At 44.1% G+C, this 26,602-nt stretch overlaps 1 protein-coding gene across 4 annotated transcripts in view; it reads left to right on the top strand.

Annotated features, from left to right (window-relative positions):
* The window catches only part of GRAMD4 (GRAM domain containing 4), a 241,629-nt gene that overhangs the window by 78,233 nt on the left and 136,794 nt on the right, over positions 1-26,602 (top strand). For all 4 annotated transcript variants that reach the window (XM_077469837.1, XM_077469835.1, XM_077469836.1 and 1 more), the window contains one exon: positions 19,376-19,496. In XM_077469837.1, coding sequence (XP_077325963.1) covers positions 19,376-19,496 — 121 coding nt within the window. The remainder of the gene's footprint in view (positions 1-19,375; positions 19,497-26,602) is intronic.

The following is a 26,602-nucleotide window of genomic DNA, read 5'->3' on the forward strand; positions in this document are numbered from 1 at the left end:
AAATGCCACAGAGCACTGGGTGTACTGTGGGGTCTCTGTGGGAGTCCCAAGATGGCCACCGGGAGTTCTGCTGGAGAGGCCTCAGGCTCGTGTATGGGCCCATACAGGGAACTCGCTGCTCCTGAGTCCTGGGATGGCCCCCCTCTGTCTGTCTGTCTGTCTGGTGCTGTAGTTGTGGGCTCAGGAGGTCCCGATGACGCTCCCTGGGTGTATTGGGAAGGCCTCTGTGGGAGTCCCAAGATGGCCGCCGGGTTTTCTAATGAAGAGGCCCCGGGCTTTTTTTTGTGGGCCCATACAGGGGACTCGCCACTCCTGGGTCCTGGGATGGCTCCCCTTCTGCCTGGTGGTGTGATTGTGGGCTCAGGTGGTCCGGAGCCTGGATAGAGCTTGGATGGTGGTCTGGTGCCATCTTGGCCACTCTGCCCGGCGGGTTGTCTGGCTGGATAAAATAGTCCCTGGGGTCCAAAGATGCTCCTGGAGGGGGTTGTGAGGTTCCCTGATGTCTCGAGGAGCGGGTCGCCTGGAGCCACCCATTTTGCTGTTAGTTATGTGCCACTGGTTGTCTCAGGAGCTGAGGGCTGAGAGAGCTCTGGATCTAAGCCTCCGTGTAGATCGGGTTCTGGCCATGTCCCTTAGTATGCAAATTTTAATGTACCTAAATTACGTGATGATCATGCGAGCCGCCTCAGCTAACTGGTTATCACAAAAATAAGCCCAGCCTACTTTTCGCTATACTGTTGTGCTTTCCCTTTATCAGTGAACAGGACGCTGTGCTGATGTATGGTACACTTTAAGGCCCTTTTCACACGGGGCGGACTCCGCTAGCTCAGCGTGGGGATCACGCTGTTTATCTCCCCTGAGCCAGGGTGACAGGTCTGTCTCTGCTCACTGTGCAGGGTTGGAACTGTCAGAGCTCTGCTGTTCTCTGTGGCACAATCTGATGAAAACGGAGATGCTGTCTGTTTTCATATTGCCTTCCGACTGTTTTGAGTGGATTTTGTCAGATCGGATAGCATGTGGGTTTCATCGGAAACCTCTCCTCTGACATCTGCCTGCCAATACAAGTCAATAGATGGCCCGCTCAGATCCGCCTGAAAAACACACAGGTGGATTTTTGCGAGCTGATCGTGTGAAAGGAGCCTAATGGTTTGCTTGTGATTTTATACAGACACCAGCAGGTTGAACGAAAAAAAACAAAAAAAACTGACAGATTGCTACATCACATATTGTTGATGCAGCAATCTCTCCATCTGACCGATTTCATTCTGATGGGGACTCCCCCTCCTTTAAAATACTATGATCTGCGCTGGCAGCCATTGGCTGCAAGTGCTGATCGAATGCTGGTTTTCCAGTAAGACCTTTGGGTAGAGGCCAGTCATTAAACTGTTTTCTGTTAGTCGTACACATGTACTGAAAGTCAGCCAGTTGTGGAACAGTGATTTGTGAGTGGCAGAAAAAAATAAATGAGGCTGTCCTCTGCCTCATAAGTTCCATACAGTAAATATAGAACTATAGTTTGCTTGCCTGTAGTTGGAATTCGGTGCTTTTTACATTCCTACACTGGTTGTGACACCTGTTTGAATCCAGTTCTGTGGCATTCCTCCAGTGCTTTCGTAATCTTACTGTTTCTACATTACTGAAATATTGCACCTCAATTGGATAGGTCAGTGTAAATTCTTTATGCTGTTTTAGAATACATACACATGGCTGTATGGCAGCAAGATCCTGCACAAAAAGTGCTCTGTATGTAACATTTGAGTGTTAATGCAGCCCATTGGTTGCTAGGAGGTAGGCAGCTCTTGCACTCGGATAGGGTAAGTTTATGCTATACATATTTATATGCTGGCACAAATGTTTACATGTGTACAGTGTAAAAAACACCCCATATACAGGACCTCCGATGCAGATTTTTAAATGTATTTTTTATTTATACAGATCTGAATGCAGAGCAGATTTATTGATCTTTACAAAGGTGTGTGCATGGACTCCTAATACACCTGTGTTCAGATCTGCAACAGAAAGACCCTTATGATAAAAAAAAAATCTTACTGCTGTGTGCATGGGCCATCAAGGCTGTTTGTTTTCTGATATAGCTACCTTTTTGCAGCCATGTGCCATTTGCACCTGTCACAGCAACCAAACTATGTAATCACCCAAACCGACGCTTCTCTTCTTCTCCTCTCAGCATTTCAACTGTGGGTCCCCGACTGTGACCGCTTGCGGCTTCACAGCCAGGTGCGTACTGCTTTGCGCCTGCTGAATGGTCCGGCAGTCTTCTGGGACTTGGATGTGTCCCAAAAGACTGCAGGGAGGGAGGGCTGGGGAAAGGAGGACTTCCACTTGGATCGCCTAGGCCCTTAGGCGATCTGAGGGAAGGGGGAAGTGGGTATCTGTAAACTAGGTCCCCCCCATTACATGTCAAATGTGGCAAGGAGGAGTGCTTGAAGTGCAACTTCCCCTTTTGGGTGGAGCTCCGCTTTAAAGCGGAGGTCCACCCTAAAGTGGACCTTACGCTCATTGGAATCCCCCCCCCCCCTTCCGGCCCCACTATTGGCACCTTTCAGGGGGGGAGGGGGGTGCAGATACCTGTACAGTACAGGTATCTGCACCCACTTCCGGCGTAGATTCTGCAGAAGGTACGCCCCTTTCCGAAAGTCGCCTGCTGGGAAACACACGGATCCCAGAGACAGCGGGGACCATCCTTATTGCGCAGCGCGACTTGCACATGCGCAGTAGGGAACCTGGAAATGAAGCTGAAAGGCTCCACTTCCTGATTCCCATACCCAAGATGGCAGAGGCAGCACCCGAGAGACGATCGAGAGATCGGCTTCGGGTGCCGACATCGCGGGCGCGCTGGGCGGGTAAGTGTCATTATTTTAAAAGTCAGCAGCTGCAGTATTTGTAGCTGCTGGCTTTAAAAAAAAAAAAAAAAAAAACGGCGGAACTCCCGGCGGACTCCCGCTTTAAAGTAGAATTTCAGGCTCTAACAAACTAAGGCTAAAACTGCTCCCACCCATTTTCTAACTCCCGTATTACCATGTAGAATGGAAGATGCCTTGCCTATTCTCAGGGAACTCCGATCTGGTCATGTGATCTCAGTGTAGAGTAGAGGACACCGACAACAAATGGCATGCTGGGGTAGTAACATTGCTCATAAGCTTACTATGGGACATCTGTTGTGAGCTGTTGCTCCCAGTGTTGGCTGCTCCATTAGGGGCTTATAGGAGTCGTGCCCTCCCTAATTCAACTGAATGGGGGGGTGGTGGGTTTGATTCTGTGAACGGACCAAAGTGCCCTGATACTAGAAAAGCATCAGCATCTTCAGGGCAGTTGGTATAGGAGCCAGAAGGGGGTGGGTGGGTGGTTTGGATGCCTTTTAAGCTTAGAGGCTGGAATTACACTTAAAGTTAGCAAAGTCCATAGGTATGTATTGTGCAAATCTACATGTGGGGGGAGGAAAGAATTTAACGCAAATTTTAACTGTGATTTTTTTTTTTTCCTCTTGGCTGACAATATAGTACTTTATAGTGGATTGATGTAGTTGGGTAAAATTATAGAGCATTATTGAGGCTACTCATTTTACGTTGTACTGCACTTCCTGGCACTTTATACAAGGCCACACATCTCTGATCCTGTAAACATTAATTACTGATTGCTTGAACCCCTTTCCTCATCCTAGCAAACATGCCAGGAACAAAAAAGCTCATTGGCGACAAAAGTCCTTGTGTTCCGTACAATACATTTAGTTTGGTAGTTGAGAGCATTAGTATGTATAGACAGTCGTGTCTGCTTGTAGCAGGCATTGACAAGCAGTCTGTTTGAGCAAGCTTAAAATGGGGCTTGTGTGTAAAATTCATATACCTTTACTGTAGGGCTTGACAAATTTTGCTTTTAAGTCTATGAGCCAGCTAAAAAAAGTGGGGTGGGGGGGGGGGGGGGGGAATAAAAAATTGGCTTCTAACAAAACTATATTTTCAATGACAAAACCCCTTCTCATATGTAGACCTGATGTGTGTCTTTACAGTTTCACTTTCATGGCACAGGTTTACTCTGTTATGCCTCTCAGCTTTTGACTATTAACCACCTTAGGATGTCTAAGAACTTAGTACATTTTAAAATAATAGACCGATAGTCTCCAGTATCTTACTATCCCTCACTACTTTTACAGTTTTAAATGTACTACTTAACCACTTGCCGACCGCCTAACGCCGATGTACGTCGGCAGAATGGCACGGGCAGGCATAAGCACGTACATGTACGTGATTTGCCTCCCGCGGGTCGGGGGCCCGATCGGGCCCCCGCCCGGTGCCTGCGGCGGTCGGTTTTCGTTCGGGAGCGATCCCGGACGAGGGGACGGCCATTCATTCATGGCCACCCCCTCGCGATCGCTCCCGACGAATAGAAATCCCCGGTGACATCACTTCCTCTCCTGTAATGTAAACACAGGAGAGGAAGTGATGTATTCTCTCCTCCGTGTCGGTATTTTTCGTTCCGACACGGAGGAGAGCGGATCAGTGAGTTGCACCAACACATCCCACACACAGTAGAACATGCCAGGCACACTCACACCCCCCCTTTACCCCCCGATCACCCCCCCAATTACCCCTGCCCCCCAGTCACAGTGACACCAATGTCATTTTTTTTTTTTTTTTTTTTTTTTTTGCATTGGTGTCATTTGTGACTGTAATAACTGTTAGGGCAGTTAGAGTTAGCCCCCTTTAGTTCTAATGTACCCCCCTAACCCCCCCAATAAAGGTTTAACCCCGTGATCACCCCCCGTCGCCAGTGTCACTAAGGCTGGGTTCACATTGCAGCGGTTTATGAGAACGAATGTGATTCGCACCGCACTGCAGTGCAAATCACATCCGATCTCTGTGCGATTCGAGTTCAGCCATTCGCCGCACCCGCCGCACCCGCCACACCCGCCGCACCCGCCGCAAATTCGCACGGGACCCTTTTTTTGGCCCGCAGCAGAATCGGATCGCATGGGTGTTCACACCATGCGATCCGAGTTTGCAGATCGCACTGCGATATGCGAACTGATCTGGGGGTGTCAGTAACATTTCACTGACACTCCCAGCAGTTCGCATAGGGCAGTGTGAACTGCCGCCGGGAGGCATGCGATGCGGGAACCCGCCGCGGATTCGCGGCGTTTCCGCATCGCTCCAGTGTGAACCCAGCCTAATAAGCGATCATTTTTCTGATCGCCGTATTAGTGTCCCAGGTGACGCTAGTTAGGCAGGTAGGTATTTAGGTTCGCCGCAGCTTTTTATAGCGCCAGGGACCCCCATATACTACCGCATAAAGCCCCCTGATTGCCCCCTAGTTAACCCTTTCACCAGTGATCACCATATAACTGTTACAGGTGACGCTGGTTGGTTAGTTATTTTTTTATAGTTTCAGGGCACCCGCCATTTATTACCTAATAAAGGTTTAACCCCCTGATCACCCGGCGGGTGTCATTTGTGACTAATAACTGTTAGGGCAGTTAGGGTTAGCCCCCTTTAGTTCTAAGGTACCCCCCTAACCCCCCCAATAAAGGTTTAACCCCGTGATCACCCCCCGTCGCCAGTGTCACTAAGGCTGGGTTCAGATTGCAGCGGTTTGAGAACGGATGTGATTCGCACTGCAGTGCAAATCACATCCGATCTCTGTGCGATTCGAGTTCAGCCATTCGCCGCACCCGCCACACCCGCCGCACCCGCCGCAAATTCGCACGGGACCCTTTTTTTGGCCCGCAGCAGAATCGGATCGCATGGGTGTTCACACCATGCGATCCGAGTTTGCAGATCGCACTGCGATATGCGAACTGATCTGGGGGTGTCAGTAACATTTCACTGACACTCCCAGCAGTTCGCATAGGGCAGTGTGAACTGCCGCCGGGAGGCATGCGATGCGGGAACCCGCCGCGCATTCGTGGCGTTCCCGCATCGCTCCAGTGTGAACCCAGCCTAATAAGCGATCGTTTTTCTGATCGCTGTATTAGTGTCACAGGTGACGCTAGTTAGGCAAGTAGGTATTTAGGTTCGCCGCAGCTTTTTATAGCGCCAGGGACCCCCATATACTACCGCATAAAGCCCCCTGATTGCCCCCTAGTTAACCCTTTCACCAGTGATCACCATATAACTGTTACAGGTGACGCTGGTTGGTTAGTTATTTTTTTATAGTTTCAGGGCACCCGCCATTTATTACCTAGTCTCACTAGTGTACCCCTAAATTTAGGGGTGTCTACTTTCCAAAATGGGGTCATTTGGGGGGGGTTTGTGCCATCTTGGCATTTTATGGCCTTCAAAACTGTAACGCCCTTAGAAAGCCTGAAGGCGGTGCTTGGTTTTCGGGGCCCCGTACGCGGCTAGGCTCCCAAAAAGTCCCACATATGTGGTATCCCCGTACTCAGGAGAAGCAGCAGAATTTATTTTGGGGTGTCATTTCACATATGCCCATGGCATGCGTGAGCAATATATCATTTAGTGACAACTTTGTGAAAAAAAAAAAAAAAAAAAAAAAAGTTTGTAATTTTCCCGCAACTTGTGGCAAAATATAAAATATTCCATGGACTCAACATGCCTCTCAGCAAATAGCTTGGGGTGTCTACTTTCTAAAATGGGGTCATTTGTGGGGGTTTTGTGCCATCTTGGCATTTTATGGCCTTCAAAACTGTAATAGGTAGTGAGGAGTGAAGTCAAATATTTACGCCCTTAGAAAGCCTGAAGGCGGTGCTTGGTTTTCGGGGCCCCGTACGCGGCTAGGCTCCCAAAAAGTCCCACATATGTGGTATCCCCGTACTCAGGAGAAGCAGCAGAATTTATTTTGGGGTGTCATTTCACATATGCCCATGGCATGTGTGAGCAATATATCATTTAGTGACAACTTTGTGAAAAAAAAAAAAAAAAAAAAAAAGTTTGTAATTTTCCCGCAACTTGTGGCAAAATATAAAATATTCCATGAACTCAACATGCCTCTCAGCAAATAGCTTGGGGTGTCTACTTTCTAAAATGGGGTCATTTGTGGGGGTTTTGTGCCATCTTGGCATTTTATGGCCTTCAAAACTGTAATAGGTAGTGAGAAGTGAACTCAAAAATTTACGCCCTTAGAAAGCCTGAAGGCGGTGCTTGGTTTTCGGGGCCCCGTACGCGGCTAGGCTCCCAAAAAGTCCCACATATGTGGTATCCCCGTACTCAGGAGAAGCAGCAGAATTTATTTTGGGGTGTCATTTCACATACGCCCATAGCATGTGTGAGCAATATATCATTTAGTGACAACTTTGTGTAAAAAAAAAAAAAAAATTTTTTTTTTGTCATTATTCAATCGCTTGAGGCAAAAAAATAAAATATTCAATGGGCTCAACATGCCTCTTATCAATTTCCTTAGGGGGTCTACTTTCCAAAATGGGGTCATTTGGGGGGGTTTTGTACTGCCCTGCCATTTTAGCACCTCAAGAAATGAGATAGGCAGTCGTAAACTAAAAGCTGCGTAAATTCCAGAAAACGTACCTTAGTTTGTAGATGTGACAACTTTTGCGCAAACCAATAAATATACAATTATTGACTTTTTTTTTACCAAAGACATGTGGCTGAATACATTTTGGCCTAAATGTATGACTAAAATTGAGTTTATTGGATTTTTCTAATAACAAAAAGTAGAAAATATCATTTTTTTTCAAAATTTGCGGTCTTTTTACGTTTATATCGCAAAAAATAAAAATCGCAGAGGCAATCAAATACCATCAAAAGAAAGCTCTATTTGTGGGAAGAAAAGGACGCAAATTTTGTTTGGGTACAACATTGCATGACCGCGCAATTACCAGTTAAAGCAGCGCAGTGCCAAAGTGTAAAAAGACCTCTGGTCATTTACCAGCAAAATGGTCCGGTCTGAAAGTGGTTAAAGTCCCTAAGACGGTTAATGACAAAAGCTGAGTGTAACTGTGTGTAAACCTGTGCCGTAAATCTATAAAGATATACCGTATTTATCGGTGTATAACGGACACTTTTTTCCCCTTAAAATCAAGGGAAAATCGCGGGTGCGTGTTATACGCCGATCTTCCACCATTTTGGAGCCTCTGGGCGGCTTCCAGTCGCCTTCGGCGGCCGAAAAACCACTGAGAGCGGCCGAAAGCCGAAGGTGGCCAAGAACTACCGAGCACCGCCGAGATACACAGGACATCTCGGCGGCGCCATTTAAAAATAAATAAAATAAAAGCTAAAAATAAAACTGACAAGGCTGCAAATGACACTGACAAGGCTGCATTGTTGGGCATTTAAATGTAAGAGTTTTTTTTTCCTTAAAACTCCCTCCTAAACTTGGGGTGCATGTTATAGGCCGGCACGTGTTATACGCCGATAAATGCGGTACATCAGGGCTACATAAGAGAAGGGGTGCTATGCTTTTAAAGAAAAATACATGTATAAAGATGTACATTTTTAATACACAATGCCTCCTCCTGTACATATTACCCCTTCCCTGTACACAATGCCTTCTCCACAGATTGCCCTCTCCATGTACACACCGGCTTCCAACCCCTCTCCCTCTACACATTGCCTTCTTACACTTGCCCACTGTCCCCAAAAATATGTCTGAGATGTTAATTACTGCTCAGCCTGGCAAGAGTTAATGCTGCTGCTGTCAGCTGCACACTGAAGATACCTGCATTCCAAAAGGAAGCTGTGAGTCAGTCTCTCTGTTCACATTCCTGATCCCGGACTCCTCTTCTGACCTGTCTGCTCCCAGGAGTACACAGCAAGGGCGGCAGAGCAGTAGCAGTGGTACCCAGTCCCATAAGAAGCCCTAATTGACTACAGAGTGCTAGTGCTGATTGGAGGCTTCCAGAAATACATGCGCTACTTACCCGAGGCAATCCTAGTAGTACGTATCCGACTTTCTGTCACACACAGTGGTTACAGGTTCAGTGCCAAAGCACTGTATTAGACCTGCAGCGGCGGCCCAGGCGGGGTCGCAGAGGAGACCCCTGATGCTATGCCAATGGTGAATGGGCAAACAAAAGCACAGGCACCAAGATGCAATTTCTATTCATCATGGCAACCCGGTGCCTGGGATTTGATGAGTCCTGCCTTCACTGTGAATATTCAGTCCACATATCCTAAAAAGATAATTGTGATCTTTTGCTTTAGCGGAGATCGCGTGACACAGTACAGCAGAGAAAAGGGTATGTTTTTGGGCTCCATTTTTATCCTTTCAGGGTATACTTTTTTCAGGGTATACATTTTCATGCCATCCTGGGCACACTCTTCCTCTGCTTGGAGCTCCAGCCTCTTGGCAGTCCCTTGATGTAATTATGTTTAATGCCGACTAATAACACTGCTTTGTACATGGAGAAAGCTGAAGTGCGATTGTGGCAGAGAGTGGCAGCGTTGGACAGGTTGGACGGATAAAGGCATCCTACAGGAGCAAGTAAAAAATAAGGATTTCTACTTCTTCTGGCACCCGTAGACTTAATGAGCAGTTGACCCTTGCAGTACAGCGGGTCCCACTGAATTGCTATATATTGCCCTGTTCCTGGAGTTGAGCTATAAATGACCAATCCAATGCAAGTAGCCTGTCTAAAATACCATTCACTTTTATATATGCTCCAACTTGCATATTAAAGGACAATTGCCCGAAATTCCTTGCATTAAACCTGAATTGTATTACTGGTGCACAACAGAAAGTGGACATGGATGTGTGTGTTAATAAAGGAGTGCTGTGAAGTGAAAATAATCTGTCACTACGAGCATGCTCAAAATGAGGAGATCTAGTTGCATTAGCTATGGCTGTTTGCCAAAAATTGGCTTTTCCATGGCATTCAGTAAAAAGTCTTTTGTTTATGGCCGGCTTTAGCAGTGTGTGAAGAATTTGTTCACACAGTAACACTTTCATCCCCATGACCTGTAGGTCTTATAAACTCCAGAAATATTGTTATATAAAAAGCAAGGATGTCTTTCTACATCAGTTGATAGCACAGTGTGAGTATAGCCTCAGATTCACAAAAATTGGGATTAGATAAAAGTACCATCATCCAGAATTCATAATATAAGGAAGTTGGCTGGTATGTAGATACCAGGGCAGATGCTCATGTCAACCCTCATGCAATTACGCCCAACAAGATTGTAAATTGGACTATGCCGGTACTTGATCACCAAGAAAAGAAGAATGATAGTAAAAATTTGTATAAAGTTTAATAAAGACACAAACAAGTATGGCAACACCAATACATTAAAACAATGTAATGTGTACAACACAATTGATGAACTACTGGTGGGTTACCCCGGAGAGTTTCAAGAAAAGTTTCCTCAACTAGTTTCACGGACAAACCGCTTCATCAGGAGGATGATCTATAAAACATTTAGTACATTTAAATCGTAAAGAGAACAGAGAACAAAATAATCTATAAATATCTCTCACAAATAATACAAAGGAAACAAAAAAAATAAGGAGATCAGCTCACCCCCACCACAGGGACAGGACACAGACCAGAGAAAAAATAAGGGGGAGGGAGAAAGGGAAGAAAATAGGGAAAGGCGGGGGGAAGTGGGGGGGAGGAAGGAAGGTAGGAAAAATGAGGGGGGACCTAGGTAAGGAGGGGGAGGGGGGCAGGGGTGAAGGGGGGAAAAAGAATGGGCTGGAAAAATATGGGAGATAGTGCAGCAAGTAGGGACAATGCCGTGATTAAGATGGAAGGGGCAGTGAAGATGGCATGAATGAAACAATGAATAGGAACTCACCACCAGGGACAACCTTTTCTATTGGAGTACAAAATAAGTGAGACACGCTTACAAAGAACATCAGCGTACATTAAACGAGTTGGAAGGGCTGAAGCACTACATATAGGTGGAGGCAACATGGATAAGGATTACAGCCAAAATGCGGCCACAATAGACGAGGGATGCAGCTTTGCAAAAAATCGTATTTCTAAAAAAAATATAAAGCATATAGATATTGTTGTGAACAGCCAGCACCAGAAAAAAAGATTAAAAAAAAACAGGCCATGGGGACATACCCTAGTGCCCAATGTTTGATCGGTATAATTACTTGCACCGTGCGGTATCCTCAGCAACAGCCTATAGTGGAGTTGGGTTACCCTGCCCATCCAGCGGTCTATCCTGCCGCTAAATGGGCTCCCCAATCCCAATTTGTGTCACTTCCCCCACACTGCCCAGGTGCAAGATTCAGATGCTACTGCGAAAAAAACACACCCATGGATCAGCAGATCCAGGCTTAACCCCCGTAAGTCAGGACAGACAAAAATACCGCCCAGGACCAGGCAAAACATGCATCCGCCGCACAAGGGACTAGCATGTTGGTCTCTATAAGCCCAGTCTGCAAACAAAAAAGGAGGGAAAAAGAAAGGATAAAAAAAAGAAAACAAACAAGGGGGAATACTAAAGATATACATAAAAATAAGAATAAAAATTAACAAAAAAGAAGGTGGTTGGGAAGTAAAGCGGAGCTCCTTGTACAATGAAGCAATCAGTGAAATATAGAATGCATATGACATACATACATAATAAAAATTGTTAGGGGTATATAAAATACACCATAACCAAAGTCATCACAAACCACTCCATAAACTGTATAGTAACCTAGACAGAGTGGCCAAAGAATACCCCACTTGGAATAATCTACAGAAAAGATTTATAGGATATTGTCTCGTTAAGGCCTGGGGTCTTGTTCGGTCCCAATCGCCACCCCTGGGGTTTGGAAAGACCACCTCAAGGACAAAGAATTGGACCACAAGGTATCGTAACGTTGAGAAAAATCCAATATGTCTACCAATAGTGGTAAGTTTGCCACTTTCAGAATAATAAAGGTGGTCACCAATCCCATGTCTAAATTCAGGAGTGGTCTTCCCAACATAAAAAGCCTTACACCTACATGCCATCAAGTATATAACACATCTGGTACCACAATCGGCAAACTACGTCAGTTGATGTTTAGCTTTATTCTGCTGTGTTTTTATATCGGAAATGCAGGAGATATATCATTATATGAAAAATGCACAAATGGAAATTTTTTACTTTTTTCAACATATTTAAACCAGAAAAAATGTGATCTTCATGCAAATAGTACTACATATAACTGTGAAATACATGAAAACTGACATTGCATTTATTTTCATGATCTAAATTGACAAAAATGCAGGACTGTCATATGGAAAAAGTAACCCCTAAATTTACTTCAAATTCTTGAAATTAGAATCTGGTGTTCAAGCTTACATGCCATTGGTTAAAGCTTTTTTTGGGAATATGCAGGTGGAACCAGTTTTATTTAAATTTCAGACTTCTATGTTTTATTTGCTATTTACATGTGTAGTGTCATCATGGCAAGATCAATAGAACTCTTTTTTTTAAGGCCTTCCAAAAATTGTGGATGACCAGGAGTCTGGCAAGGGAGTATTTATTTTAAAGGATAAGTTCACCTTTTGTAACATGTTACACCCATATTCAGGGTGTAACTTAAACCCATATTCAGGGTGTAACTTATTACTCTAGCATCGTTCCCCCCCCCCCCCCCCCCCCACAAACCCCAGTTGTGACAGCGAGTGGGGAATCTTCCTCCTCCACTCACTGACACCATTTAAAAAAGCGTCCGCCCAGGGCTCCGGCTACGTCATTCTATCAGAGTTCGGTGAATGTGAAAATTACAAGTAATAGCCTTTGTGGCTGTTGGCTTGTAGTTCTCGTGAACTATCATGGCACTGTTTTGCACGCTCTGGTAGTCTATTGATTCTTCCTGTCAGTGTGAAACTGCCTGCACGTACAAAAGCTTACACTGACTGTTGTCCTACTGTCTGTAGTAGCCCTGCATGGCACCTGTGCTCTGCTGATTGCGGGTACAATGCTTTCCAGGCTCCTACAAAAAAATAGTAAATGTAAATATTTCTACCTGCAGAAAAGTTTACTTTTATTATTTCTTTTAAAAAGTGAACTTGTTCTTTTGTAAGGATGATGTAAGGAAAATGATCTAGATTGCAAACCACTGCCAATTTCTCCGGGACTGGCCAGTCCAGCAAATTCCCAAGGGTTGACTGTTTGATGCTAAAGGAAGTAAAATAAATAAATAAATTATTTTTATATATATATATATAAATTATTTTTATATATGTGTGTGTGTGTGTATATGTATGTGTATATGTATGTGTGTATGTGTATATATATGTATGTATATATATATGTATGTATATATATATATATATATATATATATATATATATATATATATATATATATATATATATATATATATATATATATATATATATATATATATATATATATATATGGGAGCTTCAGGTGTTTCTCAAAAAGAAAAAAAAAAACCCTACGTAAGACAAAGGAATCAAAACCGTGTATTCAAAAAAGACTTTGGCTAACAACCCAAAAATAAGAGCTTTGAACTCCCTGTTATTTTACAACGAATTAAAAGAAGAAATAACCATTAGTTATTCTGCAAATCCAGTACTATATGACCTATCTAATAAAGTGGTACAAACAGAAAATAATGAATAAATAGCAGGCACAGCCCCATTCACAGGGGAAAACCCCAACCAGGACAATATTCAAATGATACTATTGATTTTGAGACATACTACCATATCTATCCATGGCTTGGTATCAATAAACCTTGGTGGACAAAGGTAAAGATTTTTTTCTGTAATATACATAGTTGGGAATGCTATTAGTACATCTTTCACCACATGTAGTTTTGGGGTGTAGAAGGCCTTTAAAATCATGTGAGCAAACAACTTTTTTTATTTTTTTCCAAGCATCTGTATTGTGGTGTTAGGAATTTTATTCATGTGGGTTACTTTTAAACCTGAATATGTGAGTTGCAGTGTATATTGATGTATATTCCCACTATTCAAATGTTTTTTTTTGTTTGCTCTGGAGACCTTTGCCAATGAGCAGTAATAGCTAGAAACAAAAACTGTGCTGTAATCAGCTTGAGCACTAAGAGCTGCTGGCAAATGTAATTTATCGTGTGCCTTGTATTAGGAAATATCTAGTGCAGGAAGTTTAAAACCTACTTCTCCAATCCCTTTATAGACTATCAACCATTATTTTGAACTTACAGTATATAGTTCTTTTATGTAGAAGCCCCCCTCCCCCACCCCAAAATACAGAAAAGCTTCATAGAGACGTTTGAAGGGAATAGCCAATCTGTTGCAATTACAGGAGGCATGGGGATCCGCTCCCCTGGACAGAAAATGCTCTGGCTGCTTGTCATATACATTTTTCTTTGTGATCCAGTCAGGGAAAGGTTATTTCAAATAACCAGGAACCGTGTAAAAAGCATTTTGGCATTCCATTCTAACAAGTATGACCAAATGCTTAAAGCTTAAGCTTTTTTTTTTAATTTAATTTTTTATTTTTTTAAGCACAAGGGACAGAACTTGCATTCAATAAGAAGTTGCCAGCTTCATAGTTGAAATCTTTCATCTTCTGTACCCCCACAGTAGTTATCTTCCAGTGCTTTAGGGGTTATGTCACTGGCTCTGGACCTATCGTAATCATTTTGCTGACTATGCTTCACTATGGTTTGCTCACTATGCTTTCCATTTCTGCCCCTCTCTTCTGCATTCATAGAAGCTATACTATATGAAAAGTGCTTTATGATTGGAGGATGATCTAATGGATAAAAGGTCAACCTCCCTCCTTGATTGGGTGCTTTTCATTGATTATGATAAAACATGGGGGCATTTGTTAATTTTTTGGGTCCTTTTTAAGTGGCGCTGCTGGTTCTGGTGGGCATGGAGTATTTGTGTTTAGGAACTACGCAGAGCAGAAAACGGCCCGTTATTCTTGATTTCAGATCCGTAGCTCATAACTGGAAAAATGTTATGGGTCTTTGAACATTGTTATTGCCAAAGTTCTACTTGAGTTAAAACTAGGGATGCACCGAAATTTCGGCCGCCGAAACATATCGGCCGAAAATGGTGTTTGCGGCAAAATGCCGAAAGGAAAATCTTGCCGATAATGGGGCCGAAAATGGGGGCGGGGCCTGTGCGGGCTCCGCCCCCTGGTGCCGCCCATTGCACGGGTGTTTTCCTGGCTTGTCCCCAGTCCTCTGTCCTCCGTCCTCCCTCCTCCTTTCCTCCCGCCCCCGACAGTGCGGTGATCTCCGTGTGTCACAGAGCTGTGCATTGAATTTCCCGGGCGGCTGCAGTAACAATGTCCCGCCTCCTGTGACAGACGGTACACTGATCCAATGGCGGGACATTGAATCAGCGTGACGTGATTACAGGAGGCGGGACATTCTTACTGCAGCCGCCCGGGAAATTCAATGCACAGCTCCGTGACACACGGAGATCACCGCACAGATCTGGGCATAGGTGAGGCTGCATTTAGACACTGCATAGGGGGGAAAGAGTGTGCCCAGGGCAAGCATCGCAGAGTTTTGTCCGCAGCTAAATCAAGTTTTTTGTGCCCACAGTGCTGCTGCATCCAAAAGTCATTTGTTTGCCTCTGAGACTATCTACCTCTGACCACTAGTGTGAATGGAGCCATGCTATATAAACCAGGTCACAGGACAAAGGCTGTACTCACTTGACCATATAAAAAATAATAATAATCTTGATTTTGACCCAGCTAGTTTTTTATCGCCATGTGATAGAATGGGGAAGGGTTAAGTTATTGCTAGTAGAGGTAACGATATGAGCATTCCCAATAGAAGTCTATTGGAACGGAACCAGGTAGCTTGCTTGGGGCCAGTTCACACCAGATGCAGTTCCGTGTGCTTTTTTTTTTTTTTTTTTGCACAAAATGCATGCACAGTGTTTTCCATGTATTCCAATGGCTCTAGTTCACACCATGCAGTCAGTTTCCACACCGGAAACTGACTGCATGGTGTGAACTAAAGCCATTGGAATACATGGAAAACACTGTGCATGTATTTTTATCAGGCAGGCTGCATCTGAGGGGGAACTGGTGAGGCTGCTTTGATCTCCTGTACCATGTCTGCAGTCTCTGACCATCTCCTGTATCATGTCTGCAGTCTCTGACCAGCTCCTGTATCATGTCTGCAGTCTCTGACCAGCTCCTGTATCATGTCTGCAGTCTCTGACCAGCTCCTGTACCATGTCTGCAGTCTCTGACCAGCTCCTGTACCATGTCTGCAGTCTCTGACCAGCTCCTGTACCATGTCTGCAGTCTCTGACCAGCTCCTGTATCATGTCTGCAGTCTCTGACCATCTCCTGTACCATGTCTGCAGTCTCTGACCATCTCCTGTACCATGCCTGCAGTCTCTGACCATCTCCTGTACCATGCCTGCAGTCTCTGACCATCTCCTGTACCATGCCTGCAGTCTCTGACCAGCTCCTGTACCATGCCTGCAGTCTCTGACCAGCTCCTGTACCATATCCCCAGTCTCTGACCAGCTCCTGTACCATGTCTGCAGTCTCTGATCATCTCCTGTACCATGTCTGCAGTCTCTGATCATCTCCTGTACCATGCCTGCAGTCTCTGACCATCTCCTGTATCATGTCTGCAGTCTCTGACCAGCTCCTGTACCATGCCTGCAGTCTCTGACCAGCTCCTGTACCATGCCTGCAGTCTCTGACCAGCTCCTGTACCATGCCTGCAGTCTCTGACCAGCTCCTGTACCATGCCTGCAGTCTCTGACCATCTCCTGTACCATGCCTGCAGTCTCTGACCATCTCCTGTACCATGCCTGCAGTCTCTGACCATCTCCTGTACCATGCCTGCAGTCTCTGACCATCTCCTGTACCATGCCTGCAGTCTCTGACCATCTCCTGTACCATGCCTGCAGTCTCTGACCATCTCCTGTACCATGCCTGCAGTCTCTGACCAGCTCCTGTACCATGCCTGCAGTCTCTGACCAGCTCCTGTACCATATCCCCAGTCTCTGACCAGCTCCTGTACCATGCCTGCAGTCTCTGATCATCTCCTGTACCATGCCTGCAGTCTCTGACCATCTCCTGTACATGCCTGCAGTCTCTGACCATCTCCTGTACCATGCCTGCAGTCTCTGACCAACTCCTGTACCATGCCTGCAGTCTCTGACCAGCTCCTGTACCATGCCTTCAGTCTCTGACCAGCTCCTGTACCATGCCTGCAGTCTCTGACCAGCTCCTGTACCATGCCTGCAGTCTCTGACCAGCTCCTGTACCATGCCTGCAGTCTCTGACCAGCTCCTGTACCATGCCTGCAGTCTCTGATCAGCTCCTGCACCATATCCCCAGTCTCTGACCAGCTCCTGTACCATGTCTGCAGTCTCTGACCATCTCCTGTACCATGCCTGCAGTCTCTGACCATCTCCTGTACCATGCCTGCAGTCTCTGATCATCTCCTGTACCATGCCTGCAGTCTCTGATCATCTCCTGTACCATGCCTGCAGTCTCTGACCATCTCCTGTACCATGCCTGCAGTCTCTGACCATCTCCTGTACCATGCCTGCAGTCTCTGACCATCTCCTGTACCATGCCTGCAGTCTCTGACCATCTCCTGTACCATGCCTGCAGTCTCTGACCATCTCCTGTACCATGCCTGCAGTCTCTGACCATCTCCTGTACCATGCCTGCAGTCTCTGACCATCTCCTGTACCATGCCTGCAGTCTCTGACCATCTCCTGTACCATGCCTGCAGTCTCTGACCATCTCCTGTACCATGCCTGCAGTCTCTGACCATCTCCTGTACCATGCCTGCAGTCTCTGACCATCTCCTGTACCATGCCTGCAGTCTCTGACCATCTCCTGTACCATGCCTGCAGTCTCTGACCATCTCCTGTACCATGCCTGCAGTCTCTGACCATCTCCTGTAATATGTCCCCAGTCTCTGACCATCTCCTGTAATATGTCCCCAGTCTCTGACCATCTGCTGTATGAAAATATTTTTTTAAAACAGTCATTTTTGGTATCGGTGCTGTTTCGGTATCGGTTTTGGTTTTCGGCCTAGTGTATTTTTCATTTTCGGTATCGGTTTCGGCACCAAAAAACCCATTCGGTGCACCCCTAGTTAAAACAGAACTATACAAATTTTTCCCTTTTAGTGCCTCAGTGTCCCACAGCTCCCTTAATAGCCACTGACCTCTTCAGGTGGTTGGCTTCTGGGTACCGATCTTTTGTTTTCAATGGCTGGGCCTTGATAGTGTCACTTCTGCGCATGCACAGGAGTGTGCTTATCTTGGTATTGCTGAAATTATACTTGAGCTGTGTGTGTAGGCTGGAAAGAAGCTGTAATTCAGGTTTTATAAATATGGGGGTTATAAAAATTACCATACTCTGCGCCTCTGGATAATATCTTAGCTGTATATTTTACAGCTGCTAAGTGCCCCTATTGTTCTATTTGGACAATGTTAGTAATCAAATGCAGCTCTGTAAAGTGCAAACAATACAAGAAATAATGAAATTTAATTATTGTGCAATGAACCATAAATACCATATTTATCTGTGTATAACATGCACAGGCGTATAACACGCACCTTAATTTTAAGAGGAAAGTTTCAGGAAAAAAAAACCCTGTCCATTTTAAATAAGGAACTTTGAAGCAAAATAAGGGTCAGTGCCCATCTACAGCCTCACAAGTGCCATCAACGCAGCCTCATCAGTCCACATCAATGCAGCTGCCTCACCATTGCCTTCAGTAGGCTGCCAAGTAAACAGAAGATTCTCACTATATGTAATCTGACAGCATTCGTCCTGCCCCCTCTCCCCCCTAAAATTGAAGTATCGGCGTATAACATGCATATGCTATTTGCACCTGATATTCAGGGTGAAAAAGTGTGCATTATATGCCAAAAAATACAGTAAATATTGTGCAGTGTTGCCATACAATAAAGTATTGAAATAATTGTGCAATACCCAAAGCGAATAAATCAACTATAAGCAAATGTGTCCAATTGCACTGTGAATCATTGCATATAATTCAGTTCAATATTGTCCATATCCATAAAAGTCTTTAAAGTGCATTTATGATCAACAAATGTACATCCACTGAAACAAACTGCTTGCAGTGCTGACTTAAAGTGCTCCTTCACTCTTTCAACCATAAATTGCTTGTAACTGTCTCCACCTTCACCTCTTAGTGAGTGCCACTCACCAGATTTGATGTGACCCCCTTATAGTATGAGGTGGTCAGTATGTGCTTAGGGGCTGTTTGCTTTTCCTGCTTGCGCCTCCTCTGGTTCAGTAGTATATTACATTAGTGTATTACCATTAGGTTTTATTTAAAACCTCAGTACTGCAAAGTAAATGCAATTCCACAGGGTACACCTTAAACAAACCAGCAAAATGTCCTGGACAATATCTTCAGGGATTTAATAACTATACACCAGTCATTTAATGGGGGCTGTGATGCATAACTGGAACATAAGTGGTTTAATCAAAGTGATTTTAATTGCCATTTTCTTTTTTCTTTGACACAGAGGAAGAGCTCCGGAAGCTACGGGAAGAGACTAATGTTGAAACAATGAAGCAGGAGCTGGAAAAAGAAAGGATAAAGAGGCTAGAGCTGGAACAAAAAGTGAATGATTTGGCCAAAGCAAGGTAACCATGCAATATCCAATTTGTTTCGTGTTGATTTTCTATATCCTCCTGACTTGGCATGGACATTTCCCTCCCTCCCACACCTCACTGATTTTCTGGATCCAGGAGTCGCCCTTTTACTTGGGTATATGAACTATTTATTCTTTTCATACCTCATACCCTGCATTCTGAGGCCTAGGACTGCACTTTCAGTAGTTGAATTGACAGTTCCTCCTACCGCACCTGATTATTAATTTTTATTTTTTGTGGCCAATGTAAATTGATACTCCAGTTCATTGTAGATTAATACTCCAGTTGACATACGTTGAGAGCTGTTCTAGTTTAAGCTGGGTATAAGTAGAATTTCATTCAACATTTTTTGTTGAAAGAACATTGGAAGAATGTTCATTCATTTTTGTAATCATTAGTGAGGTCAAATTGACATTTTGATTTCAACTTCAGTGATGAGAAAATTCAAAGGAAATGGAATTTCTTTTTTCTCAAATGTACGTATTTCTAACAGAAGCCACAAGCAGTCACAGCTAGCTTCCCAAACTAAACATACCAGTACCTAGGCCCAAAGATGGCCGAAGAGCCGCCTCGGGGTGAGGGCAGCACTGGATCCCTAGACAGGCAAATTATAGGATTATTAAAAGTCAGCAGCTACAGTATTTGTAACCGTTGACTTTACATTTTTTGTTTTCAGGATGCAGAACCTCTTTAAAGATGGTAAATAGTTGGGGACCCAAGCCAGCTAGAGTATCGCTAGAGACACTTTACTTGCCAATAAGGTTCGGGAGGGTTAGCACTGCCAAACCTACAGTGTTACTACTTGACGGCCCAATTAACACATGTGCCTTGGTGGGGCTTCCCACAAATGAATATCGCCTCGGTAGCAACCCAAGCAGCTCAAGTTCATGCTTATGAAGCGCTGATCGGTGTCCTATACAGGAACGAGTTTTATTGTTCATAATATAAAAATGGAATGAGTGGTTATCAACAGTTATATGATTTAGTTACATGAAATTAAGCTCAAACTGAAATGTACTCCAGATATACCGTATGAAAAAAGTGAAAAGTAATATTGAAATGTACAATCTTGTGAAATTTAATAAAATTTAAAAGTTAAAAAAAGATGGCAAATAGGAGATAATGCGGCGTTCCCTTTCAATATTCTGTGAGATATGTGACTAAATATCTAATGTGTTTGCTCAATAATAATGTGAATATGTGACCCACATGAGTACCAAATGGAGTACAAAAATGAATACAAAAAAAGTCTACAAATATTATAAATAATATACAATCAACATTTGAAATTGGCATTAGAGTCCGTGATATAAACAAAAAGTCAATGGTCTGTTATAAAGCTCCTATTTGAAAAAAAATCCCAGAATGCAATTTCCACCAGGACTCCTGCTCCAATCTGTGTGCAAATGAGATGATGTGACCACATTGTCATGTACAAAGTGCTCCCACATTCTTCAAGCCAATGTGCTCACCTTAAAGAATGGACTTAAACATATATTTGTTTGGTCAAATACGCTTGGTATCTATGGATATATTATTCCTCCAATGCGGGTATCCTTTATGGTGGGCACTTCGCTCTGTGGTGTTCTGGTGGGCTTATATCTCTTTAAGGGATCCTCTGTCTACTCTCCTAGACTCCCAGTCACTCACACAGCTGGGTATCCAAAACGTAGAATGTATAATCAGTCAACTTTTTTTTAATAGACATGCACTTACGTTAACCACCAAGTATATGTGCCCTAAACTTTACAATACAGCTGCAAATAGGTACTCTGCATCATCTGCATAACCTGGCTCCTAAAATGCTTCCAAATACAATAGCAATAATATACAATAGCAGAGGCCACTTTCTCGTGATTCTCTATAGAGAAACATTGCAGCGACCATTTTCCCTTAGATTCACATAGGGATGCATACGGCGTCCATTTTGTTGAAGCCCGATATTAACACATATTCATCAGCCATATTGCTATAGTCCCCTTTTATACTGTGTATGTTGCACATACACATTGCCATGTTACCACAGTGTTAAAGGGTTATATACCCAAACCCCTGAGATGGATGGGTATATAGGAAGACTCCTAAGAAGGCTCCATGGTGGCTATTAACCGATCAGCTGTAACCCATTATTATATGCACAGTCAAAATAAAAATTACTTAAAAATATGAATGAAATGTATAACTAACAGATTAATATGCATAAAAAAAAAGATTACACGAAAGGAGGGCATTACAGGAAAATAACTAGCGGTAAATAAGGGGCAATTTTAGGGAAAATAGTGTATGTATGTATGTATGTATGTATTAAGAACTACCAGTATATGCCATCTAGTGGTAACGGAAGGAATTACTATAAATTGTTAAATCTACTACTAAAATTGTACCATCTATTGGTAACAGAGGAAATTTTATGTAAATGATTAAAACTCCTGTTAATAATTACTGATAAAACCATTAAGGTCAAAATCCTTCAACCCTTCGGGGGTGAGGGTTCTGCGTATATACATCCACTTAGATTATTTTTGACTAAGTGTTTTGATCTTCTTTTTTCCCTTCCAATGGTTTTTAAACTTCTCTACACCCCAAAATTGTAAAGATGGATCTTTGTTATGGTGAATTAAAGAGCGTTTGGAAACCCAGTTTTTTATATAGCCTATGAGGAGATTATGTACTTGGTCATAGATTCTCTTTTTGAGGGGCCTCTTTGTTCTACCAACGTACTGTTTTCCACATCCGCATTCTAGTACATATGCTACTCCTTCAGTATTGCATGTAATCGGTAATGTTGCACCGAAATGATGATTCAGATACAGCTCTGTGACATAGCGTGAGGTCGCGCTACCGGCCACTAGCAAGCTGTACCTGATGGCCACTGGCAGGCTACATGTCATGGGCACTGATGAGGCTGCATTGATCTCTTGTATCATGTCTGCAGTCTCTGAATGTCTCCTGTACTATGTCTGCTAGAGCAGTGGTCATCAACCCTGTCCACAGGGCCCACCAACAGGCCAGGTTTTTTGTATTACCTTGGGGAGATGCAGTCTAGAAAGCTGCTATCACTGAGCAGCAAATGATATCACCTGTGATCTATTTCAGTTCTCTTACAAACCTGGCCCGTTAGTGGGCCCTGAGGACAGGGTTGATGACCACTGTACTAGAGGTGCATCAAATGGAAATTTTCACAATACTATTAGCAATGTGTTTACGTTTAAGTGATTGCAGACATGATACAAGAGATGGTCAGAGACTGCAGACTGCATTTTTCTTGCGCTTAAGGTGGCAACAATAGGTGCATATTAATTTAAACTGATGATATTAATTAAAAGTGGAATATAATAGAATTGTTTATAAAAATAAAATTATTTTCTAAAAACTGTAATTTTCAGTTTTTGGCAAAGTGCATCCTGGATTTTTGGTTTCGGCAGCAAAATTTCCATTCGGTGCACCCTTAGTAATTGGGTCCTTTATTTGGCATTTCCTTCCTGTTAATGCTGTGAATTCTGATCTTGTTAGGTTTTTTCTTAGGGTTTTTTTTTTTTTTTTTGTCATCCGCAACATTTTCTACATATAGACTTCCCCACTGAATAAGGTGCTCTTCTATATATAAATTGTGTTTTTACTGGAAAAGTACTCAAAATGTCCATCTGCTTTCATAATTGGCCAGTATTTCATTGCAATTTTCTCAATTATGTCATGACGTCACTCTGGTCCTCCTAGGGCAGTGATGGCGAACCTTGGCTCCCCAGATGTTTTGGAACTAATTTCCCATGATGCTCATGCACTCTGCAGTGTAGGTGATTACCATGGGAAATGTAGCTCCAAAACATCTGGGGTGCCAAGGTTCACCATTGTAGGGCATAGTGATGACCGGGGGGAGGCCTTCTTTCCTTTGCTCATCTGTGTGCCCACTGCCCAGCCGCCAGCACTGGATTGGCTTTTGGGCTTCCCGATCCGCCAAGTAAACCTGAAAACTACCCGGGTGACCTCTCCTGCCACTTCTAAAAGTGACCCAGCGGCAAATCTAGCGCTTGGGCCACTTTCATGAGACCGTCACCTGAGGGAAAAAATGATAGCAGGGTTATGGCATCTATCCGCAGCCATAACCCCAGTATTTAATGTCAAAGTAATGGTGTATTTTTCTAGCTAGGCGGTCTGCAAGTGTGTTACTGAGTTACCTTCACTGACTGACCTAAAAGTTATCCAATCCTGTGACATGAGGTGCAACAAAATTTGGATGGGAGCTATCCTTTCATACCTGTGCCATGGGGAACCATCCCACTGTGGAGCACCTGCGGAATGGGGAATCGGTGCAAGGTCACAACTACCTATGTTGGATTTATGTCTCTTGATGACCTGGTTTTAGACATACTAAATATTTGAATTGTCCATATGAGCATTCCAGTCTCGGTACACCTCTGCACATGTGAGCCCTAGATTCAAGTACTTGTGTACAATGGGCACATGAATTTGTCATGCAGAGCAGGCTTGTTGAAGTGTGGCCGTACGCTCTAATCTGGTTTTACAATTAGCCAAAACTCTCTAATATGAGCACAAAACTATCCTTTTGCACAGGCCCTTATGTTACGTAGTTGTTTGTAGACCTAAAGGAGATTGTGGCGTATTGCCAGCGGTTTTAACCCTTTCGCGGCCGCTAGCGGGGGGTAAAAGCGTCCTGCTAGCGGCCAAAATAAAAATAGCTGAGTTTTACCGCTAACGCAATGGGTGGTGTGGCGTGAAAGGGGTGTTAGTGTCACTTTAATTCAGGTTACATAAGACTCTTATCTGAAGTACTTGTGCTTGCACCTGTGCCAATTTTCCATGAAAACACACTCGTGTGTTCTAGTGTCGCAGTTCTACATTGGAGCAGTAATCTTCTGGCACCTAAGGTGCACATAAAACATGTCACTGTAGCACTGACCCCTGAAGGAGCTGTTTTTTTTTTTTTTTTTTTTTTGGGCTTACCATTTCCTTAACCACTTACAGACTGGACCATTTTGCTGGTCAAAGACCAGACCACTTTTTGCGATTCGGCACTGCGTCGCTTTAACTGACAATTGCGCAGTTGGTGGTATTTGATCACCTCTGCGGTTTTTATTTTTTGCGCTATAAACAAAAATAGAGCGACGATTTTGAAAAAAATGCATTATTTATTTTATGTTATAATAAATATCCCCCAAAAATATATAAAAAAACTTTTTCCCCTCAGTTTAGGCCGATACGTATTCTTCTACATATTTTGGTAAAAAAAAATCGCAATAAGCGTTTGGTTGGCACAAAAGTTATAGCGTTTACAAAATAGGGGATAGTTTTATGACATTTTTATTAATATTTTTTTTTACTAGTAATGGCGGCAATCAGTGATTTTTATTGTGACTGCGACATTATGGCGGACATATCGGACATTTTTGACACATTTTTAGGACCATTGTCATTTATACCGCAATCACTGCTATATAAATGCAGTGATTCCTGTGTAAATGACACTGGCAGTGAAGGGGTTAACCAGTGGGTGGCAGTGTATGGGCTAAGTGTTCCTAGGGGTGTGTTACTAACTGTTGGGGGCTGGGCTTTAATTTAGTGAACACTGATCTCTGCTCCAATCACATGGAGCAGAGATCAGCGTCACTAGTTGCTAGGCAGAATGGAGAAATGCTGTTTACAATGGCATTTCTTCATTCGGACGCTCCGTGAGACGATCACGGGTATGCCCACGGCGATCGAGTCCGCAGGTCCCGCGACCGGACTCACGGGGGTCCCAACCAGACGCTGGTGGCGCGCTCCCGATGGCAGGGCAGCAAATTTAAAGGGACATACAGGTATGCCTATTTGCCTGCCCGTGCCATTCTGCCGATGTACATCGGCGTGCGCTGGTCGGCAACTGGTTAACTGTTCACTGCATCCGTCTTAGGGGTCCCATTGTAGAGTGGCATAAGGAATGTTGGCTCCAACACTTAGTCCTTTTTCCAAAGATTTATTTGAAAGAAACATGAAGTTTTACAATAGAGGGATAGAGGGTTAAGGGGAGTTCATGTACCTTGTAATTGTGGGTTAGAAGTATTTCCTTGATCCAGAGGACAAACGGCTTCCACAGGCTGGATCTAGCAACTACTGGATAGGCCTCTCCCACTGACCTAACAGCAGCCGGTGAGATGCTCGAACAAAGTCTCTGCCACAGACTTGTCAGTATAACGAAATCGTTGTGCAATCCTCTGCCACAGGAAAGCACAACCAGCAACTTGTTGAAAAATTAAAGGGTTGTCACACAATAACAGTTTCTTTCAGCCAGTTCGGTGATACTGTGTGATAGGTGACCCAGGATGCTTCCTCCAATTGAGTCTCCAGGCTCTTCCAGAGATACCAGCTTTGTTGCTCGGTCCTCTCCTGAAAAAGTCCTCCCCAGGATCCTCCAGTCGCTTGGCTTCTCCCTGCAGGCAAGACAGCACAGGACCACCCCTGGATCGGTAGGCCCCAAGGCTTTTGGGCCCACCCTTTCAGTTACAAAGCCTCGAGCCAGCCGGCCCGAGACAGAGACAGGCAGCACACACCTCAGGCCAAGAGGGCTATGAGGTCGGGATCACGAACCCCAAAAATATGTCGCCTGTACCTTAAGTACCCTTACCCAGAATGCACAGCAGGTGAACCACTCCCACGGGGCTATTTATGAGTAAAAGAGGTACCCAATGCAATCAGCCTGTTGCATTTCCAACACTTACCGGTGGTGACAGTGACACCCACGGCCACGTGGAAACTAGCACAACCCAGCTGAACTGGTACAGAAACCAGAACTTTGACATTAGTCTGAGGCCGCGTACACACGCGGGGACTGTCTGCTGAAACTAAGTTCGTCGAACAGTCCGCTCAAACTTTTGAATGAACGAACACGCCCACACACGGCACTTTTTGAGCGGACAAATACGGCAAACTTTGTTCGTCGTACTAAGTCCGTGCAACTTTTGAAATGAACGGACTCGCCCACACACGAGGCAACAGTCCGCTCATTTCGAGCGCGTGTGCAGGTAGGCGGGGCCCGCGACGGAGACGTCGCGGGCTCCGCCGCCTGGAATGTACTTAAAGGGGAACCCCAACGCCGAAAAAAA

This window comes from Lithobates pipiens, unplaced genomic scaffold (genome assembly GCF_037356315.1).
Source record: "Lithobates pipiens isolate NorthernLeopardFrog02 unplaced genomic scaffold, aLitPip1_a1.2 Scaffold_8, whole genome shotgun sequence".
NCBI classification, from domain to species: Eukaryota; Metazoa; Chordata; class Amphibia; order Anura; family Ranidae; genus Lithobates; species Lithobates pipiens.